Source organism: Halichoeres trimaculatus, unplaced genomic scaffold (assembly GCF_033239565.1).
Source record: "Halichoeres trimaculatus isolate MK-OKI-2021-1 unplaced genomic scaffold, fHalTri1.1 fHalTri1_scaffold_16, whole genome shotgun sequence".
Lineage (NCBI taxonomy): Eukaryota > Metazoa > Chordata > Actinopteri > Labriformes > Labridae > Halichoeres > Halichoeres trimaculatus.
Window position 1 is genome coordinate 29,353,651 of NW_027437194.1, and position 21,259 is coordinate 29,374,909.

At 40.7% G+C, this 21,259-nt stretch overlaps 1 protein-coding gene across 1 annotated transcript in view; it reads left to right on the plus strand.

Annotated features, from left to right (window-relative positions):
* Positions 1 to 21,259, plus strand: part of mmp17a (matrix metallopeptidase 17a) — a 198,326-nt gene that overhangs the window by 150,103 nt on the left and 26,964 nt on the right. Inside the window, exons 6-10 of the mRNA XM_074691085.1 lie at positions 7,948 to 8,124; positions 13,550 to 13,652; positions 18,041 to 18,123; positions 19,071 to 19,223; positions 19,750 to 20,007. Coding sequence (XP_074547186.1) covers positions 7,948 to 8,124; positions 13,550 to 13,652; positions 18,041 to 18,123; positions 19,071 to 19,223; positions 19,750 to 20,007 — 774 coding nt within the window. The remainder of the gene's footprint in view (positions 1 to 7,947; positions 8,125 to 13,549; positions 13,653 to 18,040; positions 18,124 to 19,070; positions 19,224 to 19,749; positions 20,008 to 21,259) is intronic.

Below are 21,259 nucleotides of genomic sequence, written 5' to 3' on the forward strand. Positions count from 1 at the left end.
AACGCAACCCCAGCCACTACTGTAGCTTCTACTCTATGCGCCCTATAATGTGGTGCGTCCTATATATGAAAATAGTTTTCAAATAGGCCAGTCAATGAAGGTGCGCCCTATACTCGGAAGCGCCTTATAGTGTGGAAAATACTGTAGTTTTAACGCTGTTATTCCAAACACTGTTCATATGTCATACTAATTATTGTTCCATTTCATTTTTTGCATTATAATGAGCAACACAAATGTCGAAACCTCAACAACATTTATTAATTTCATCACCTGATTTGTATAATAAATATAAATAAATTATAATTGTTTTGGATGCTGTAGGAGAAAAATAACATCTTAGGAGACACAGAAAGACTGTAAAAAAACACTGGTCATATGTATATACTTTTAAATGAACACTCTCCTGTTTGTTGTTAATATCAGAATATCAATTCTCCTCCTATATCTGAGCTCAGTACCAGCAAAAGTGACCCCAAAAGAAACAAGCATAGGTGTTGTTCATTTGCATGCTTGGAGGGACTGCTGTGAGTGAGGAGGACTCTTCCCCCTTTGAGTATTTTGGATAGGAGAGGGACCCAGCACCCACTGCTGGTTTAGAAACAGTGTGTGCTGGAGATCAATGCAGTCCCCAAACTCCAGAATAAATGAAGTTGTGTAAGTTCATGCAGGACACAGAAGTCACAGCTGCTATCAGCTGACAGGCTGATGATGGAATCACTATTTCCTCCCCACTCAACTAATCACAGCTTGTGTGTAGTGATAAGGTGGTGTATTTCAACACGTCCCCACTCTCACCTTTACCTGCTACTCCTATGCTACCCAAACTATGCTGCTGTCCTGAAGGATCACCTCCTCCTGCTAAGTCCCTATGTACAGAATGTGCACTATTCAGTCTGTATGTATGTTTGTAATGCACTTCCTGGAAAGCCTAAGCAGGCTACTGGTCCAACCCAGGGAGTACTATGAAAAGTAGCATTATATTCTCACTTTTTTGGAAAACAAAAAACAAACAAACAAAAAAAAAAAAGGGGGGGGGGGGGCTGAAAAGTTGCTTCACACAGGGACAATGATTCAGCCAAACTGCAACACTGCTACCATGATGGTCTTCGCTGCTATTTCATCCCTATAAGCACAAGCACATAGCATCCAACTAAAAGATGCATTGCTGCCACCTACTGGACTGGAGTGTAAAAACAGGATTTGCATTGGGAAAAAAAACAGGTGATGACTGCGTGGCAGGTAGTCGCCTTCTGCTGGTCGTCCCGGAGTACCTGCCAGTCAGTCTCTGATTCTCCAGATTACACGGATGGCCAGTCCACTCCTGCTTTCAACATGTGCTAATTATTCAATTCAAATTCAATGCAGGCTAGCTTCAAATGCTGTTGTGGGTTATTACAGTAAGGTGGAAGAAAAATTTTGTGGTATTAAAAACAAATCTTAGAGATTCTTCTCTTCCACTGTGACCAGTCACCTGAAGAATGACATTAACTTTCTGATCGTGAAGCACGCTCTGAATGCTGTTTTTAAATCTGCGTGAAATAACTGGAATCAGCTTCCTGAGCTCTCCTCTCTTGGGTTTCTTAGAGAAGTTCAGCCCTGGTTTGGGTTATTAACACTTTGTTCGAACACTAAGTTTGTCTTCTGTACCATTCTGAGGCTGTCACACTGGGGCACTGAGGCAGAAGGGAAAAACTTAATTAAACAACTCTTAATTTCTTCAGTCACACTCTGTTGGCACCACCTAGCTGCTCCCCCTCCCCCTGAAAACATCCGACTGTCTCTCAGGGTTTTCAGGCTGTTGTTTGTATCGTTTTGTCTGCGTAGTGTTCTGCTTGTAAGACACAAAGTGTTAAGTCCTGCCGAGCTAAGCTCTGAAACCCACAGAGCTATCAGATTCATAAATGGTTCTTTGCAGCTTTTCCAAAGCCTGGGAATCCCACTGGAAGAGGAAACATGTAAAGTCAGCCCCATAGGTAGAAAGTGAATGTTGGTGCTTCAGCAGATTGTTCAGCTTTGTAATCATGGTAGAAAAATGAGCCTTATCAGACAAATCCATAGCTGAGTAATTGCTTCTGCTAATTCCCTCCCCTTCTGCCGGTGCATTGTTCTCAGCGGGACCCTAAATCTGGGGTCTGCTCAGGCCATCTCTTAATGTGTGTGATGATGGTGAGTGGTGGAATATTAAGTGCTACATTCAGCAGACCAGTTCCTCGCGATCCCCTGACCCCTGCTGCGTGACTGATGGTGCTTGCGTCCATTAGGAGCCGAGGAAGTCCAATGCCGGCTGAGATCAAGAGGGTGAGGGTCTTGAAGTGCTGTTTTGGTTTTGACAGGCACCAGATTGCTCCTGTTAATTGTTGCTCTGCCTGCGGTCTGCTTGTGCAAACTGATTGCTCTGACTGAAACCGAAGCATCATTAAGCAGGTGAATTTTTCATGACTCTCAAATTTTCTGCACGCGTGCTGTTGTGATGTGCTCTGTTTACGACTCTGTGAAGTTTCCTGATTACTCGCTGACGAGGGGGAAATCAGCAGGGCAGTAGGCACAGCTGCCCATTTCTCTGTCAGTATGAAATCCTTTACAAACCCTCTGTTTTAGGGGACATGTCTGAAAATCTTTCACTTCCTCTTCCCCACTCTGCTTTCTCTCTCCTCCTCTTTTGTGTTTGTGTAAGAGCGTGGTGAAAGCCGTGAAGGGAAGAGCAGTCAAAGCCTCTTAAAAACCAGGAAACATGGTGAAGTTCCTGATATATGAACAGAGGAGTTGGATTTACTCTCTGGGCTACATCATGTTGTCATGTGTCGATTTTATAGAACATTACTCAGAGTGTAATTTAAAGTTTTGTTGAGAAACCAACTCGGTGCTGTATACCAGGTCATATATTGTCCCTGCCCTCAGTTCCACTCCTCGTTTCTGGAATGATGTCAGGCTGTAAGACTGCAGACAATACTAAATTATTTCAATACAATACAGAATAGAAAGCACCAAACAATGCTGTAAAACTGGACGGACAATTGCAGCCAGATCAGAGTCCAGAAACAGTAAACAAACAAACAAACAAACAACAAGGTTAGAACGGGAAGTACGAGAGGAGGACAGAGCAGAAGGGAAAACTTCACTGCAAGAGGAAGTCAAACAGTGGAAGATCTTCCAAAAACTAGCCCAGAGTGAAACTTTTTTCCTTTTTTTAACCCAATACACAAAATCTCAAATATGTTTGAGATGAAATGGGATAAGATATTATTTGAGAAAAGAAAAAGTTATAGAGGGATATGGCAAGAGAACATTGGTAAAGATAGTGCTAAGGGTTTTATACTTTAAATATTTATATCTGTGTTTGTTTCTGACTTTATATGAAGAATGAGGCAACACAGTTATAAGGCTGCTTGTGGTCATTCTTATTAAATTTGAACAAGCAGACAGACTCACTGAGTCAGCAAGTTTGGGTTTTCTCTTTTAATGAATCTCTGGTGTAAAAACCTGTTTACTCACCTGATTTTCATAGCTCCATCAGCAAACAGGAGAAATCAGGAAGAGGTTTCTCTCACCTGGTCCATAACATGAAAGGGCTATCATGCTGATCCCTGATTTAATACTTACATATAATATGATAAATTTGAAAACAAGACCTTTCACCCCCTGAATTTTCAAAAAATGAGATATTGTATTTTTTCTGATATCCTAGAACGAGATTTGATGCCTCTGAAAATAGGTCATTGCCAGTTGACCGCGAGATTTCGACCGTCGTGACAACGCGAGAATCCTTTCTTATTATTGGAGTAATCTGATAAAGCAGCTCCTCCTCTGTGATGTCAGTTAGTCACACAACCGCCACCGAGGGATATACTCACCAAGAGCCGACTGACTGACTGAGTGCTGGATGCAGGGACTCTGCTCTGCTGAGCAGCTCAGCTTTACATGGTGAATTAGCAGTTAAAACACTGGAGTTTTAGCAGACGTGGTAATACTTGTGAGACTGTGATATTTGCATGCTTGTTCTGACATGCACTGTGAACCTGGACCACAATAATGCTGTGGTAATGACATAGTGAGGAACTGACAGTAGAGGCGATCTTTAGACTACACTTTCAGCATGATGGATAAAACAGACAGAGAAAAGTGAAGGAGCAGGATGGAGCCCTGTTATAGAAATAGTTTATTGGTGAAGTCTGCCTATATTTCCACGTATAAACTATACATGTCACAGTACCGGTTTGACTCACCACACTGAAGCGTCCTGAGATGATCTGTGTCCGGGTGGATTTTCTTCCTCCTGAGCTGCAGAACCGTCTGGGTCTGACTCTTGGTCCAATACAAAAGGACGTATCCTACACTCTGCCATTTTATTAGTGCTATCAATGCCTTACAGTGAAGTTTTGGCAAACAGCAAACTCGCTCGGTCTGCTCCATTCAATATGGCGATTTTGTAAATACTGCCATGCTGCAAAAACCGCCCCCTGGCTCTACCCCCTCCGCCCTTCTGATTGAACTGACCAATCAGAGCACAAAGGGCTGTGACATTGTGAGGTTACTGGGGGTCATTCTCGAAACAGAGCGTTTCAACAAGATCTTCAGAATGGCCTAAACTGAGGATATTGAGAACGCTATTGTAGAGCAATGAAGGAACTAAATGACTTGTACTGAGGGCAGAAATGCTTTACAGGCATCCTAGTCTGGCATAGTGAAAAGGAGAAACAAGCATGATATGTCCCCTTTTAAAGAAAAAAATATTTTAAGTTACAGAGTTGGAAGTCCATATGTTTAAAATAAATCTGATTTAAAAAGGAAACCAGCTCAGATGCTTAAATCATAGGCCACTGCGTTACAAGGACTTGTGTAAAATGTCAGAGCTTACCTTTTACCATCTGCTTTAATTCATCAATAACTCGTTGTCCTTGTTATCCAAGCACCTGAGGTAAGAGTTGTTACATCATCCTGTATCACCATGAAGTGTTCACTTTACTGCACTGTATTCTTCTCACAACAAATGCTGCTTACCTTCAACACCTGAGGCTCTGTACAAATCAAGGGGATTTCATCAGCCAGAGTGACACCTTACACAACAATACACCTGCAGAGCGGCAGGTCCAATGTCAGTTCAACTTTTCATGTGTGTTGTTGTGAAACGTGAAGAAAGTTGTGGGAGCAGAAAGTCTGTGTTGGCTTTTTTTTTTGTTTTGTTTGTTTTATTTCACTCTAGAAACCAAACGTGAACATCATCCTTACTTATTAACACGTGACTTCATCTTTTATGTGTCAAATGAGGTTGTTACAGGCCCATAATTCAGCTTTGATAGCTTCAAAGTGTCATTCAGTTCGTAATGTGCTGATAAGCTAATAAATCTTAGAGGCCTGAGTGGACAGACAGCTTTATCACAGCTAACCTCCCTGATGAATCCCTGAGAGATTCAAACTTAATCCAATGAATGATTTTAGAAAAATAGCTTCATTTAACTTCTATCCCTTAGAAGTTCAGGATCACAGTCTTATCAAACTGGAACAGGAAGGCCCACCTTGCCCGATACAGGATTCCAACTAGTGACCTTATTGATGTGTCCGAGTCAGTTCCTCTTTATCTGAGTCCAACACCAAGTCAAGTCCAAAGTTATGACGAAAGAGTCCAGTTTAACCTCACACTGTCCAGTCATTGCATCTGGATTGACTCAGTATGTTTTGTTTGTTTGTTTTGGGATGTGTAGAAAACACAAAGTACAAGTCCCAAAAATTAGAGCTCAAGTTCAAGTCCACCAGCAGGTCCTGCAAAGTAGGAATAAAAAAGATGGACTCAGGTCTAAGTCCTGTATTTGAAGATAGCCAGTCCCACCAGCAGCAGCAGCAGCTCCTCTTTAATTCCTGCTCTTTTTATTATTCATCACTATTAGAAAATGTAAGACTCCTCATACAGACCAAGTCAAACCTGGGTGTATTTGTTAGATCTGTCAGTCTGGGAGAGGGCAGACGTTGAGGAGCAGAGGTCAGAGTAAAGAGCCTGTGGATTATTGGTGGATGCTGGCTTTTTGGGTCTGAAGTACCAGAGGTTTGAGAGACTGAAATGTATGTTGGCAACAATCTGTCTCCTCTTGTGATTGTTTGGTCACATGTGGTTCAAACCTGGGTCATGTTTTGCATGGTGGTGGACTTGATGACCAGCTGTGTGCACTCATCTGTCTCATGAGAGTCACACTGACCCCAAAGGCAGATTGTACCTTTGCTGAACTCGAAGCTTTCACATTGTGTCTTGTCACTGAGTTGTGTCAAGTTGTATTCATTCAGGTTGTTTGATTCTGCTTTTCTTCACATGATGCTGTGTATGGAAATTCAAAGATCCTGAAAGGTCTGGAGAAGTCAAGAAGTGCGCAGATTTGATCATCTAAAGAAAGCTGCATCATGCAAAGATGCAGAGCATAAGCAAGACGATCAGAAACAGCACTTGATGATCCCTGGGCTGGCACTGCATTAAAAACACATGTGACTCTGTAGTGGAAATCGCTGCATGGGCTCAAAATGACATCCAAAAAAAAAGAAAGAACATAGCCTGTGAATGTTTTTCTTATTCTATCCATAAATGTAGGTTGAAACTGTACCATACAAAGAGGAAACCATAATATCTCTAACTCTTTGAATTTTAATGAAGTAATTAATATTGGAGGGAATGAAAACCATGACCTAGTTTTAATGTTTGAATGTAAAAACTAAATCTTTCATGTCTTGTAATAGAGTAGCTTTGTAAAAACGAGAGGGGAAAAGGTGTAAACTGTAGCTTCAGTGTCCTCAGACAGCATTGCTATTGATTTCCAGGCTCTCAAAGTTACTCCAGAGTCATGTTGACTGTATCTTCCAAAAACACACCGGCCCTGAAGGCAAACTTCAGGGCATCCGTGAGGGGCTTTGAGGGCTATATGAGGTCTTTGAGGCTGCCAGACAGGAGTCTTTCAAAGGTCTCCTAACATCAAAGCCACCCTGTCTTCAGCCTAGTTTTCAGTTCTGTGGGAATAGAAGACAGGAAGAGTTTAGAGGTCTAGTGAAAGACACCCTTGGTTTCTGTCTTCAGCGTCTTGCAGTAAAAAAACATCTGAGTTGACAGTTGGACAAAAAAAAAATAAAACAGGAAAACAATATTTATTTTTCAATAGTCTTCTTTGTGCTTTTCCTTTTCTTGATGAACGTGACGTATCTGTTGAGTCCTCAGCTCTTACCCTGTCTGCGTCATGGGAAGCATAGAAAGGACACAGTCTTTCTCCAGCCCTGTTCTCTCTCCCTCTCCTTCCCTTTGTCCACCTCTCCTCTCCTCTCCTCTCCACACCATGTGTTCGTGCAGATTAGAGTTGGCATTTTCCTCTGGTGTACTCCTCTTGGGCGCTGCGAGCACAAACGTGCATCCCAAGCTGAGGGCAGCCGTAGGTGAGCCGAATGCAGACTCAAACCTGGTCACTAAGGAACTCTAAGCTAGCTTAGCTTGACATGCTCCCCCTCCATATTTTCAAACCTGAACCTCCAAGCTCCTGGGTTTGTCTTGCTCTGCCGTGTCTGACAAAGAGCATTGGGAGCTTTTTTGTTTTTGAGCTGAACACAGAAGGAAAGGTGCTTCAGTAGCTGCAGGCTCTCCAGGTTTCTTTCTGCACTCGGGTTTTGATTGCTTGCCCAGGGACTTTGGCTGTATTACCATAGTTATCTCTCTACACCAAACACCCGACAGCCTTCGAAACCTTCGCAGCCGTCTGTCATGCCTCTTAATTTGCAGCATAAGCAGATGAGGTGGAAAAGGATAAAGTACCTGAGCGGAGGTTTGACAGCAGGCTTCAAAACAGAAAGGTCACGGCGGTGTCTGTAAACACTCGGTCTAACCAGCAGCGTTCAGTGATGCTCTGTCAGACCCTCTCCACACACCAGCTCAGAGCGCAGCAGTGCACGAGTGTTTTTTCAGCATGTTTCATCTGTCTCTTCCAGACTCCCACGGGATGGATCTGTTCGCGGTTGCAGTCCATGAGTTTGGTCATGCCATCGGCCTGGTCCACACCTCAGCCATGGAGTCCATCATGAGACCGTACTACCAGGGCCCTGTGGGGGACCCTCTGAAGTACGACCTACCCTATGAGGATAAAGTCCGCGTCTGGCAGCTCTATGGTATGAGGTCACCTGTTTATGGGTTTTGTTTCTTACATGGTTTCAGTCAAAGAGACAAAGAGACGTCTCCTTTTTCACAAGATACACCCAAAGAATGAAATGCACCTCAAGCTGTGCTGCACAACAGATACCAGTTCTGTGTGCCAGTGCTTTTCTATACAAATGAGACATCATGTGTGGAATTAGAATAAAAAAGATTAGCCTCTTCCCGTACCTCATTGCAAACACCTTCGCAAACAGTTACATGCTGTGAAGATTATTTCTTCCATCTGCTGAATGTCAGCGGTAACAGCGGTACAGCGTTCCCGTTTTTAAGACATTTCATCCACCTGTAGCTGAGCCGAAAACAAAACACCCATTAAAACATCTGCCAGATTTCTCTGAAGTTATGACTTTTGATTGAGGTTATAATAAATCTGTATTTTCTTTAGTTTTTATTTTCATGTCCTTTTGACTTTTTGTTTTCAATTTAAGTTCAGTTATAATAAGTTTTTAAAGTTTCTTTTCTACTTTAGTTTGTAGTTTCTGAAAATAAAAAGTTTTAGCTTTTTTAAATTAGTTTCAGTATTAGTTTTAGTCTTTTTTGACTTATGGGATAGTGTCAGAAAATATTTTTGTGTTATAGAAACTCCAAACTTCATTTTCAAAAATAGATTCACAGAGGACAGATGAACAGCCGTCTTCATAAAACCAGACTGCTCTGCTTCAGTGTTGGCTGTTGGACAGTTGTCTGGTGCTCCATCATGCTGCTTGGCTGAGGATTAGCTTCTGTTTCACCTTAGCAAGGTTTGCTAGGTTAGCATCCCTGTTTGAGCTTTTAAGATGGACTTTGAGATGAGTCATATTCAAAGTAATCCCAAACAGAGCCCCTCAGTTTTCTCCCAACTTTCACTGCGGTTAACGCTCTGTTAACAGACCGAGTGTGGACAAGCTCTTGCTTTTGCCTATTCACCAACTGGTGTGACACAGTCAGAAAACAAAAGCCTTTCATGTCAACTCAAATAACGTAGAGGAGAGACTGACAAAGACAAAAAATAAAAACATTTTCTCCATCATTTTAGTTTATGTTAGTCAGTTTTGTAAACTTACAACACAGCTGAACCCCTTAACCTTCCCCAAACAAACAGAAGCTTGGTTTCTTTGCGTAGACCTCAGCAGTCAAACTTGTTGTGACTGTATTTAACATGTAGTAACTGAAGTAAGAACACAGAAACTGAATGTTTTTGTCCTGGCATGTTTTTTTTTTTCATATTTTTTCTGCATTATTATTTTTTAATGTAGCGGCACATGGAAGCACAACAGGACACACAATCAAAAGTCCAATAAGAGTTGGCAGGTGTCTGTTCACATCATATCATGCTCTGAGGCTATTATTGGTTCAAGAGAAATGTCAGATCAATCTGGTTGGTCAGATGAGAAGTCAATCAAAAGGACTACAATGTTAAACCTGTATAATTGAGATCTGAAACACCTCACAGAAACTTCAACCAAAGTAAAAACAGTTAACAGGTTAAGTTAGTCACCTTTTTTTGTGAAGCTTTGTTTTTAATTTTTATATCAGTTAACAAAAAAATCTTTTCACTTCTCATTATTATTATTATTATTTTTTTAGTTTTCTTTAACTTTAATGACCTTGCTTTGGATACACAGTGGGCTTTGAGCAGTCAGGCTGTACAGGGCTGTTATCATTAGCACTGTATTGTGTTCAACCAGTAATTAAACGTCAGACTCAAAAGCAAGCGGAGGCAAACGAAGCAGTTAGAGTGAGTTTATTGCTCCAGGTGAGGTGCAGAAAGGAGAGCGTGTAGGCAGGTACGAGTCCAGAGTGAGAAGGCTCATGGAGACACTGGAGGAAAACAAAGGATATTGGCATTTAGTAGGGATAGACCAATTATTGACCGGGCTGATCAGCCTTTTTTCTAATCCGATACCTGATAAGAAACAAATTTAATTAAATTGTTGCAGCTCTGATGCAGCCGCTCCGCTGTCAGTCCCCAGCTCTGTCCCACCCACAGTACCATCTGATTGGTTACAAGCAGAGCCATGACTTGGGAAACAGCCAATCAGCAGTGCAGTTATTACAGTTATTGCAGTTACATTGAAACTTTGAAAAACTTTACTTACTGTAGAAAACTTAAGCGATTTATTTTCAGAAGTTTTCTTTTAACTTTATAAAACATGCTGCTGAGCCTGGGAGCTGTTTAATAAACTCATGCTTAAAAGTATTTGAATGAAGTTAAGTGTTGGAGTTTGTATTGTTCAAAACTTTGACACCAATATTTTCACTTTGACTGCAAATTAATATCGGCTTCAAATATCGGTTATCGGCCTCCTTGACTATAAATAATCAGTATCAGTATCCGCATCAGTCTATCTCTAGCAATTAGTAACAAAAAATCACTAAAAAGGTAACTAGTAAGCTTGAGATACTTAGCTTAGTCAGCTGATGTACCACTGGATCAGCAGGGAATAATCTGGCATTGAGTCCTCTCTCCACAGAGCTTGAGGTCATGTTTACACGTAGCCAGATATTTGGAAAACTGCATTCATTTTTATACATTTACACCTGTCTTTGACATGAGTCAGTGGCCTTATGTCACTGTAAACAATGTTGTCTGAAATCTCCAGTCAAAGTGAGGTTACAAGGTTATAATAGTTTTGGATTTGTCATTATAGTTTAGTTTTAGTTAGTTTTGACATTTTATTTTCCATTACAGTTTAGTTTTAATTAGTTTTAGAGCAGGCATTCTAGCTTTTATTTAGTTTCAATTTTTGCAACAAGGCTTAGTTTTAGTTTAGTTTTAGTTTAGTTTCAGTTTTTCATACCTTATTAACCAGGGGGAGGATTCAAAAAGGTCAGAGTAAATATTTTGTCATACTGTTTATTTTCAAGTCCAACATAGTGCTCACTGCTCAGTCAATGCTGATACTGAACTGTTGGCTGCTGCCTTAAACACAAGAAAATAATATAAACTTAGTATAAAAAACATAAACATAAATTATATAAAAATAATGTTGACATAAATTACATAAGAAATGATATTAACATAAATTATAAAAAAAACAATATAATATGAGCTCAAATAAATAAAAACGTGGACTCTGTAACAATAAAGGCAGACTCAAATACAATAAAAACGTGGACTGTGTAACAATTCAACTATTACAGATGCTCTGATTCATTGCTCTACTACGTTTGGTCGCAGCACAGCGCACAGCCAGTCAGTGCAGTAAACAAGCTCGTCCCTATACGTCGCTATGATGGTGCCATATGGCGCTGACAACTGCCGAAAACTGTCTGAAATTGGTTTGGAAAATGTGTTGGATAGATTTAAATCCTAAAGGCTATTAATATTGTCAAAAACTATAACTAAGGGAATTTTGTCTATCATTTTAGTTGGTTTGAGTTAGTTTTGAGAACACAAGATACAGTTTTAGTTTACTTATCATTTTCGTTTTCTTTTTAAGTTTTTATTAGTTTGAGTTAACTGCAATGTATTTTAAATTTTAGTTTTCGTTTTTAGTTTCGTTTTAGTTAACTATTATAACCTTGGTGTAGTCACAGCCAGGATACCAAACAAATCCTAAAAAAGCCATTGAAAACTTTTAATGTATTGGTTCCAATGAAAAGCATGCAAAATATTGAGTATCTGGGTCATTTTGGCACCAGAGATCCACTAATGAAGGTTGTGCTTTTTATTTAACAACTTTGTTGCTGTGCTTCATCTCTGCATAAAGCCAGCACATTTGAAAGTTTATCTAAAACAAGGTCCCAACGCAGGACACAGGCCTAGAGATCAGTTAGCTGAAAGCTGAAAGGTGTTACAAAACTGTTATCAACTGAATAAATGTGTTTCTCGTCTACAGACTGTCACAACCTCTGCATCCTAAAGGCTATTAATATTGTCAAAAACTATAGCTAAGGGAATTTTGTCTATCATTTTAGTTAGTTTCAGTTAGTTTTGTGAACACAAGATACAGTTTTAGTTTACTTATCGTTTTTGTTTTCTTTTCTAGTTTTTATTAGTTTGAGTTAACTGCAATGTATTTTAAATTTTAGTTTTCCTTTTTAGCTTCGTTTTAGTTAACTATTGTAACCTTGCTTGGGAAACAGAGTTTTTGGTTAGCAAACATCACAGCTGAGTAACGGGGGTTCATCCTGATTGGATAGCTCGGGTATCACTTTTGAAAAACACATGACGCAGAGAACAGCACGCTGTTCTACTCAAGTACACTTTATTGCTTCGGTTGGTTTGCTTTCTGGCTCACTCGAGGGAGGACGCTGTGTTGTAAACAGTGGAATTAGAATAAAATAGGTCAGCAATCTAAACTCATGGGCTGCATATTCAAGAAATCGAAATATTTAGGCAGATTTGAGCTTTGACAGTATTTAGGAGCCCAGCCAGCTTTTTGCAGCAGAGTGGACATGCTAACAGCTTAGCTCCTCAAAAACCAGAGCACCCTGAACAGAAGTTTGTTTTTCTTAGCATCTGTGAGTGCCATCAGTGATGTTTGTGAACTGAACCTTGAATCAAAGCAGGTATGGGTAGAAAAGATGCACAGTTCTCTGTGCTGTTAGCAGCAGAGATTCTTTTTTAATGATCTCAACTCTTTGTGTTTAAACGAGAGTCCGGGGAAATTAAATCAGAGTCTTTCTATCAGATTTTCCATCAGTCATTCTGCCTGCAGTCTGCAGAAAGTGTCCATATAAAAATGGTAGCTCAGTAATTGATTTGTTGAGAGGAGGAGCCAGTCAGAAACAAGCACAGCGGCAAATTAGATAAGGTCGCCTGGTACGCCAGTGTAAAACCATGTGACATTTAAGCAAAGTCTGAGCAGACTTTTTCACTCTTTCCTCCACTTAATTAACCCTTTGTCCTCTAACCTGAAAGAATGGACGTACACATGGTGAGTTATGAATGAGGCTTTTGTCCTTCTCTACATACTGGCTTCATATCCTCAGAACAAAGACGTTTCTGACTCTCCTCAACATTTGACCGTTTCTGTGGAGCCTCCGTTCATTCATACACACAGATTTCATCCATATCTGTATTCACAGCATTTTTTCTCCTCCACTGACCGTGACTCATGGTGCTCTGCTGTAATTACATAGCTTTCCATGCTGCGGTGAAAACAGCAGTTTTCATGCCACAGGTCAGCCGAGTGGAGATACTGAAGACCCTTCATGGAGAAAGCAGCGAGGCTTGGGTTTAATAAAACATGAGGTTAATTGGACCTCTTTACTGCGCGTGAACTGTAACACCATTCAGTGATGGAGGAAATGAAGGGGAGTCATAATTGCAGGAAGAGATAAATGAAATAATTCAGAGATCAAAGAAAAAGGACAAACTGTTGGTTCTTGAAAGAGTGAAAAAGACCTGAAGGAGACGTTTGATATTCATGAGTTCATGTTTGACTTTTCCAGGTGTCAGGGACTCAGTGTCTCATACAAACAGACCAGGCAACCCATCCCAGACCGCTGAGCCCCCTGTCCTGCTGGATCTCCCTGAGAACAGATCCACTTTCCTGTGAGTAGAAACTAAGTCTGGATCAGGAAAACATCATTTCAAGTACAACCCTGCATGAAACGCCTGCTTCTTCCTCTTAGCAATCCCTCTGACGCCTTCTCAAGGTCTCTAGCTTTACACCTATAACGTGCAGTGACCCTGCACTGGTGAGCCACAGTGTTATTGAGTGTCTCTTCTGTAAAGCCGTTCTGCATGACATGACTCAGTAGTGATCAGAGAGGAGCTGGGTGCTAATAAAACAGGATCCAACTTGGCACCAAAAGCGACTCCTGTAACAAAGACCGGGGACACGTCTTACGAGGACAAATGTTTCTCTGTGATCAGCCCTCTGGCCTGACTTGGCAAAGATTAATATGCAGAGAAACATCTGGACATTTCATCATATTTTAATTTTTCCTGTTTCTGATTGTGACACATTCTTATGGAAACAAATACGAGACATTGAATTTTAACAACCACTGAATGTTAAACACTGAAACAAAAACACCACTGAACTCATGGCATTGCATTATTTTTGCTATGAAAACAATGGATCTGTATTTATTTGTCCTTAATTCACTTATTGAAAAAAAAAAAGTTTCATAACTTAACAACAAAAACATTTGGGTTGCTCAAATTCACTTTGTCAAATTCAGGTCAGGAAATTCAAGTTGAAAAATTTAGATCACATAATCCAGGCAACCCAGGGCAGGAAAAGCTTGTTATAGGCACGAACACAAGAAACATTGTTTTTTTCCTCTACAATCTTAACAATAAGATCTGTGTTTGAAATGTAATTCTGATGACAGCTCTGGTAATGGTCATGCCTTTCTAAATAAACTCACACACCCTCCTGTCACTCTCTTGGAAACAGACACTTTGAGGACCACGATAAACTTTTCTTTTACAGTTTACATTTTCCAGACTGTCTTATTGGACATGTGATCTTCAGACATTACACTCCGTAACTGGTAACTCCATATATTTTGGCTTCCTGACAGTTGTTTAGGGTCTCTGCTGTATTGACCATCATTAGCTTAAAATCAGCATCATACCTCCGCCTCAGTTGTCAGTTTGGTTCACTTAGCTCTGGACGATCACCATGCTTCGCTATGGCTGTTTTCCAAACCGTCTACTACACTAGTAGTGCCTACTTTTTGGGGTGAAATTCAGTCTGTAGTAGTCAGTATGTGAAAACTTGCAAAATCTGCAGGATGTCCCACTGATCCAGGAAAATTTCTCGGTATGTAACAGACCAGTCCACCTGGCATACTGTTTCCCACAATGCACGGCACAAAATAACCAAATTCCAAGATCTGCCAATTGCTTGTTTTGTATATTTATATTAAAGGCAAAAAAAAAAACCAACAACATCATCTGTAGCTCCACCTTCCGAGACTGGAAAACAGAGTAGTATACTACAAAACAAACCCAACAGAACAGTCATACTACATACTACATTCACATGTACTATGTAGTAGGCACCACATACTACCTACTGCTTTTGCTTGTAGTATGTAGTATGACTGTTCTGTTGGGTCTGTTTTGTAGTATACTACTCTGGTTTCCAGTCTCGGAAGGTGGAGCTACAGATGGTGTTGGGTTTTTTTTTGTCTTTGATAAAAATAGACAAAACAAGCTATGGGCAGATCTCGGCATTAGTTGTTTTGTTAATTATATATTAGTAGAAATATCATTCTTGATTTCTAATCTTACACCAAAAGCTATATCATCCACTGAATATATATATATATATATATATATATATATATATATATATATATATATATATATATATATATATATATATATATATATATATATATATATATATATATATATATATATTTATATTTATATTTTTACAGCTGATGAAACAAACACTTCCATATAACCTGTGTATGGTTAAAAAAGTGAATTAGTGATTTATATGGGCTAATGAATTTGTAGAAGTAAACACCTCTTTTATGACTGCAAGTGACGAGATTTACAGGTGTTTCTCATCACTTCACTTCTATCTCACGGACTTTATAACGTTAATGTTGTTGTGTTGTAATTATAATGCTGATTAATTCCAGTAGATGGCGGTAATTCACTGAAACCTGCCACCGCATTGACAAACAGCGTTAGCGCTGTGCATAGTGGTAAACAGTATGCCAGGTGGACTGGTCTGTTGCAGTCATACATACTGAACATTTTTCCTGGATCAGTAGGACAACAGGGATTTTTGTCATACTGCAGATTTTGCAAGTTTTTGCATACTGACTACTACATTTTGAATTTCAGCCAAAATAGACTGCTAGTGTATTAGGCTGTTAGAAAAACAGCCTATGTCTCAACTCCTGTCACTGGGTCTCTACTGTGATTGACAGGTCACCACAGCCACGTTAGGTCACTAGCTTTACAGAAAGCTGGTGCCCTCTGCTGTTCCAATCATGTCGCGACTCTAGACAACTATCAGCAAGTGCCAGTGGTTAAACCTCAACAATAATGACCTCGTTTTTCCACATTATTTTCAACAGAAAAAAAAACATTCCTTAGATTGGTGTCAATGCGATATATTGCCTTTTCTGTCCCGGTGTCGTGAAGTGGAAGCTTCAGTAAGGATTTTAGACGAATGTCTTTCAAACTGAAACTCTTAACTGTTCATATTATACTGTTCACAGACAGAGGGTATAACACAAACTTCTGCATTACTATACTTTTTTGAACTTCAAAATAAAAGCATTTCCTGTAGCACGGGGAATATAAATCAAATCATCACCATGGAAGAGTGTCACATCCTGCTCTTTAAATCATGAGAATATTGTCTTTTAACATTTGTTTGCAACACATATAACTAAGAAATAGATAATCACTGTGTCTCATTGATACCTCCAGCAACATTTCACAACACCTGGGTAGGTGGGATGTGATCTTAGTTTTTCTACTTCAATTTTTGGATCTGAAATTGAGGAGTTGAATTTAGAACTGAATTTGAAAAAAAAGGAATTTAATTTGTTGGTTGTTGAGTTTTAAAACTTTGATTTTTGGATCTGAATTTTCAACAGGTGAATTCATGACAAATAAATTCAGATCCATGGTTTTCATAGCGAAATAATTCACTACCATGAATTCAGTGGTGTTTTTGTTTGAGTGTTTAACATTCAGTGGCTGTTAAAATTCAAATAATTATGTCTCATATTTGCTTCCATACATTCTTCAGCTGGTCGTTTTAGTGCTGCCGTGTAGCCTAACACTGCGGTAAAGTCAGGGTTAAAGGGGCAGTTCAGCTGTGTCTGTAAAACCACAGTTCCCTTAATCTGCCTCCTGCAGGTGGAGTGCTTGGTAACCATTTTAAATCCCATTAAAGAGAGATGTCTATTTTTCTGATGGTTCCCTGTGTAATATTATAATTAGACTGTCATTGTTTCTTAATTATCTGACTTTTTCCCTCTCTTACTGGAAAACAAAATAATGAACCCATGAAGGAATACATTTATTGTAAAAAGATGTTTTTTAAGCTTGATAGGAAGTCATGAGGTGCCAACAAAGCAAATTAGCTAAAAGGGTGAGCTTGGGAGGCTGCCCGTCTAATTAAGCAACTCTCATAAGCAGGCGAGGCAGCGATCAGCCTGTGCTTTCTCAGATTACCAAGGAGCATTAGACTGATTTTTGTCTACCCTCGCACCCAAACCACACAGCACTAACCCTCAAGTGATCCTGAAGGGGTCCAAAAGGGTCTGAAATCTGGAGGTCTGTGGCTCACGTTGTTTCAGGAACAGGCACAGACAGCACTAAGAGAGAGACGTCCACGCCTAACAGGCAGCAGTGGGATAATTAACCATGCTTTGTTCCCCTGTTTCAAACTTCCACAGCCTTCATTAATGATTTCCCGCTGTATCCATCAGGTCACGGTGCGTGAAAAAGCTGAATTAGGCCTGACAAGGGCACCTGTACCGACTGATGGGCGATGGTGTAGTGTTAGTGCGCTGCTGAATGGAGACCTTTGTTGGTAATAGAAGGCCTGGCGGGCTCCCACTCTTGACCCTGTAGTGCTGATGGCTTCATCATTTGCACGCTGGCCACGTCAGTGCTTTAAATCACTTAAAAAGCCTCGGGGTAAATGCACCCCGGACCTTGGCATGCTAGGATGATAGCATCTCCTCCTCGGCTAAGCCTGATTCTACTGAGGCATGCAGTAAACACAGCTGCAAAGGGTGAAATATGAAAAATAGATACATTAAATTAACCCTCAGGAAACAGGTGAGAAATAAGATTTCTTTGTCTGTAGAATTTGTCATCAGACCACAGGAACATTTGTTGAAAGATTTAAAACGGTTAAGTCCAGTTTTACACAAGCGCGTCTTGTTTTCCTCTCTTTTTAATCTTCTCTTCCTCTTTTTCTGCTTCCCTCACATCTCTCTCAGGCTGGCGCGAGATGCCCCCGACAGATGCACCAGTCACTTTGATGCAGTGGCCCAGATTCGAGGGGAGGCCTTCTTTTTCAAAGGTACCGAGTCACAGAGTGAGACAGACAGACGCAGAGCCACAGAGCTGTGTGGGGAGAAATAAAGCAAAATTAGCTAAATGAGCGGAAGTAAGAGGAGGGAAAGCAAATTAAAGCTGGAGTGAGGGAGAGTGAAAGAAGAGGGGAGGGCATGGGGTGCATGCAGATGCCCAACTGAGCCTGCTGAGTCCTGCTGAGAGTCTGCAGTCCAGAAATTACATCAGGCTTTCATGCTGTGCCTCTGAGGGAATGACCCGCAGCCTCATACTGACAACAGAAACAAGCAGACTCTCATGCCTTCAGCAGCAGATGTCTGAGCAGAGCAGATGAACTTTAACTGACATTTTTGAACCTTTTTGAATATTTTATCAGACTTACAAGAGCTGGCATTAAAGCTTTATGGATCATTGTTTGGAGAAATTTGCCCTTTGCATGTTGCTATCAAAGAGTAAATCTAGATGCAGATTGAAAAGTTACCTGATCTGTCCGTCTGCCACGTGCAGGATGCTGTCATGCTTCCATGTTTAGCCTCCTGAATCTAAATCTTTTAGACACATGACTCGGCTTGTGATCCTTTAGTTATTGTCTGATACACAGCAATATTTATTTTTCATGCGTTTAAAAAACTCTCCTCCTCTTCGCCTTGGGCCTGCTCTGAAATACCGCACTTCTTAGAAACAGCACAGCATGCAGAAAAACTCCAGTACAGAGGAAAGAATAACTACTTCTTGGAAAACATCGATAACAATTCATATTTGCACCAAGATCAAATTTTCTTGCACCAACAGCAAAACTAGTCATCTTTGAATAATGACTTTAATACATGCAGAGCGAGTTTATGTTTTAAAAATCTATCACTGACAGCATTAACGATCATACATTTTACAGTAATTTAATTTATTACCATCCCAAACAGACATAAACCACCCAAACTGTCCCGTTCCTTCTAGGAAAATATTTCTGGAGACTAACTCGAGAGAAGCACCTGGTGTCTCTGCGTCCTGCTCAGATCCACCGCTTCTGGAGAGGCCTCCCAACAAACCTGGACAGTGTGGATGCTGTGTACGAGAGGCCAGGGGACCACAAAATCGTCTTCTTCAAAGGTACGTTCAGAAAACCTGAAGACCTTGAGAGAGTTGTTAAACCAACAAGAACTATTTTTCTAACTGTTGGTGTTGGTGGATCAGATATGAAAGTTTAACTCACAAAGGTAACTCATCATTTTCTCAGAAAGATTGAATCTGTAGGACAATATCTGTTAGGACATTTGATGGACTGCTGACTTTTAAAAGTTTAATCAATCAAACTTAAAAGAAAGTTTGAGACAAAAGAGAAAGAGTTTCTGCAGCTGAGACGTAAGGGGAAAGTTTTTCTCTTTGAATGTATTCTTCTTTCTATGAAAGCCAGGGTACACACTCAAGGGCAGGTGTAACATTTGATATAGAATGTAAAACAGCTTTCCTGGCAGGTCTTTCTGTGGCCTCGTTACAACCAAAAACAACTCTGATTGTTTTTATTTTAAGCGAGTCTTATCTCTCCATGTGTATAATCTGAAGTGAAGAATGCTGGCTTTGGTACGGTGTATTACACTATAAATTGTTATATGGATTTTCCGTCCACCCTCTCCAGGTCTGAAGTACTGGGTGTTTAAAGATAATATTGTGGAGGAGGGTTACCCCCGTCCCATCAGTGACTTTGGCCTTCCCTCTGACGGCGTGGATGCAGCCTTTGTTTGGCTCCACAACGACAAAACCTACTTCTTCAAGGACAACAGCTACTGGCGCTACGACGACCACCTCAGACGAATGGACCTGGGCTATCCTAAAGACAGCACGCTGTGGAAGGGGCTGCCGCCAAACCTGGACGATGCCATGAGGTGGTCTGATGGTGAGTTCTTCATTTCAACACTAACCTGGATTGAAAACAGTTGATTTATGCCTGAACAGATACAAATGTGATTATACATACACTTATCTGGCTGCTGCCAGAGGCATCACATGTTTTCTCTGTAGGCCATCAAAATGCATGCTGGGATACTTATTTCATCCAGTGCTTTCATGCTCTACCTCCTCACTTAATTAGGGTAAATTGTTAGTGACAGGTTGGACCCTCTTTTTCATTCAGAACTGCCTTTATCCTATGAGGCATAAGCCTGTTTTCACTTAAAGGATCAGTTCAGTTCATCTTGGTACAGTACGTAATCCGGGAACAGATCCCCAAATAACCTAGACAAGCCGTCCCACATTTTGGGATCCTTCTGTAGGGGTGCCAGACTAAACCTATCCAATCCCTGACGGATCACCAGCTGCAGTCCATTGATTGGTCGAAAGAATCGTCACTTCCTGTGCGACAGCAGCTGCTGTATTTCTCCTGGCGGCACTCAGACTTCTCTGAAACAAAGCTTGATTGTTCTTTGTAACAAAGAGCCACATGACAATCACAAAGAATGCAAATTGCTGGATGTTTTCCATTGTTGCTCTTTGTTTATCATTTTGCGTTTTTCTTCTTTGGTTGATTTATTAGCTGGGTTAACTGTCAGGCTGATATGGCGTCACACTGTTGTGTAATTGACGCAGCTATGGGCCCCGGCTTGCACACCATCTACCATGAGGAGGCAGGGTTGGCTGTGGAAAGCAAACAGGACCCGTTTTAACTGAGCCAAACCTTACTGATCTAAACTGGACTGCTTGGTGGAAACGGGGCATTAGATGCAGTCCTCTCTGGTCCAGTTTTGGTGTTGCTGTGTGAATTGTAGCCTCAGTTTCCTGTTCTTAGCTGACAGGAGGGTCACCCGGTGTGGTCTTCTGCTGCTGTAGCCCATCTGCCTCAAGGTTGGACATGTTGTGTGTTCAGAGATGCTCTTCTGCAGACCTTGGTTGTAACCAGTGGTTATTTGAGTTACAGTCTGTCCATTCTCCTCTGACCTCTGGCATCAACAAGGCATTTTGTCCCACAGAACTGCTGCTCACTGGAGATTTTCTCTTTTTGGGACCATTCTCTGTAAACTCTAGAGATGGTTGTGGGTTAAAATCCCAGTAGATCAGGAATTTGTCAAATACTCAGACCAACAAACATGTCATGTTCAAAGTCCCTAAAATCACCCTTCTTCTTAATTCTGATGCTCATCTTTAGCAGCTGG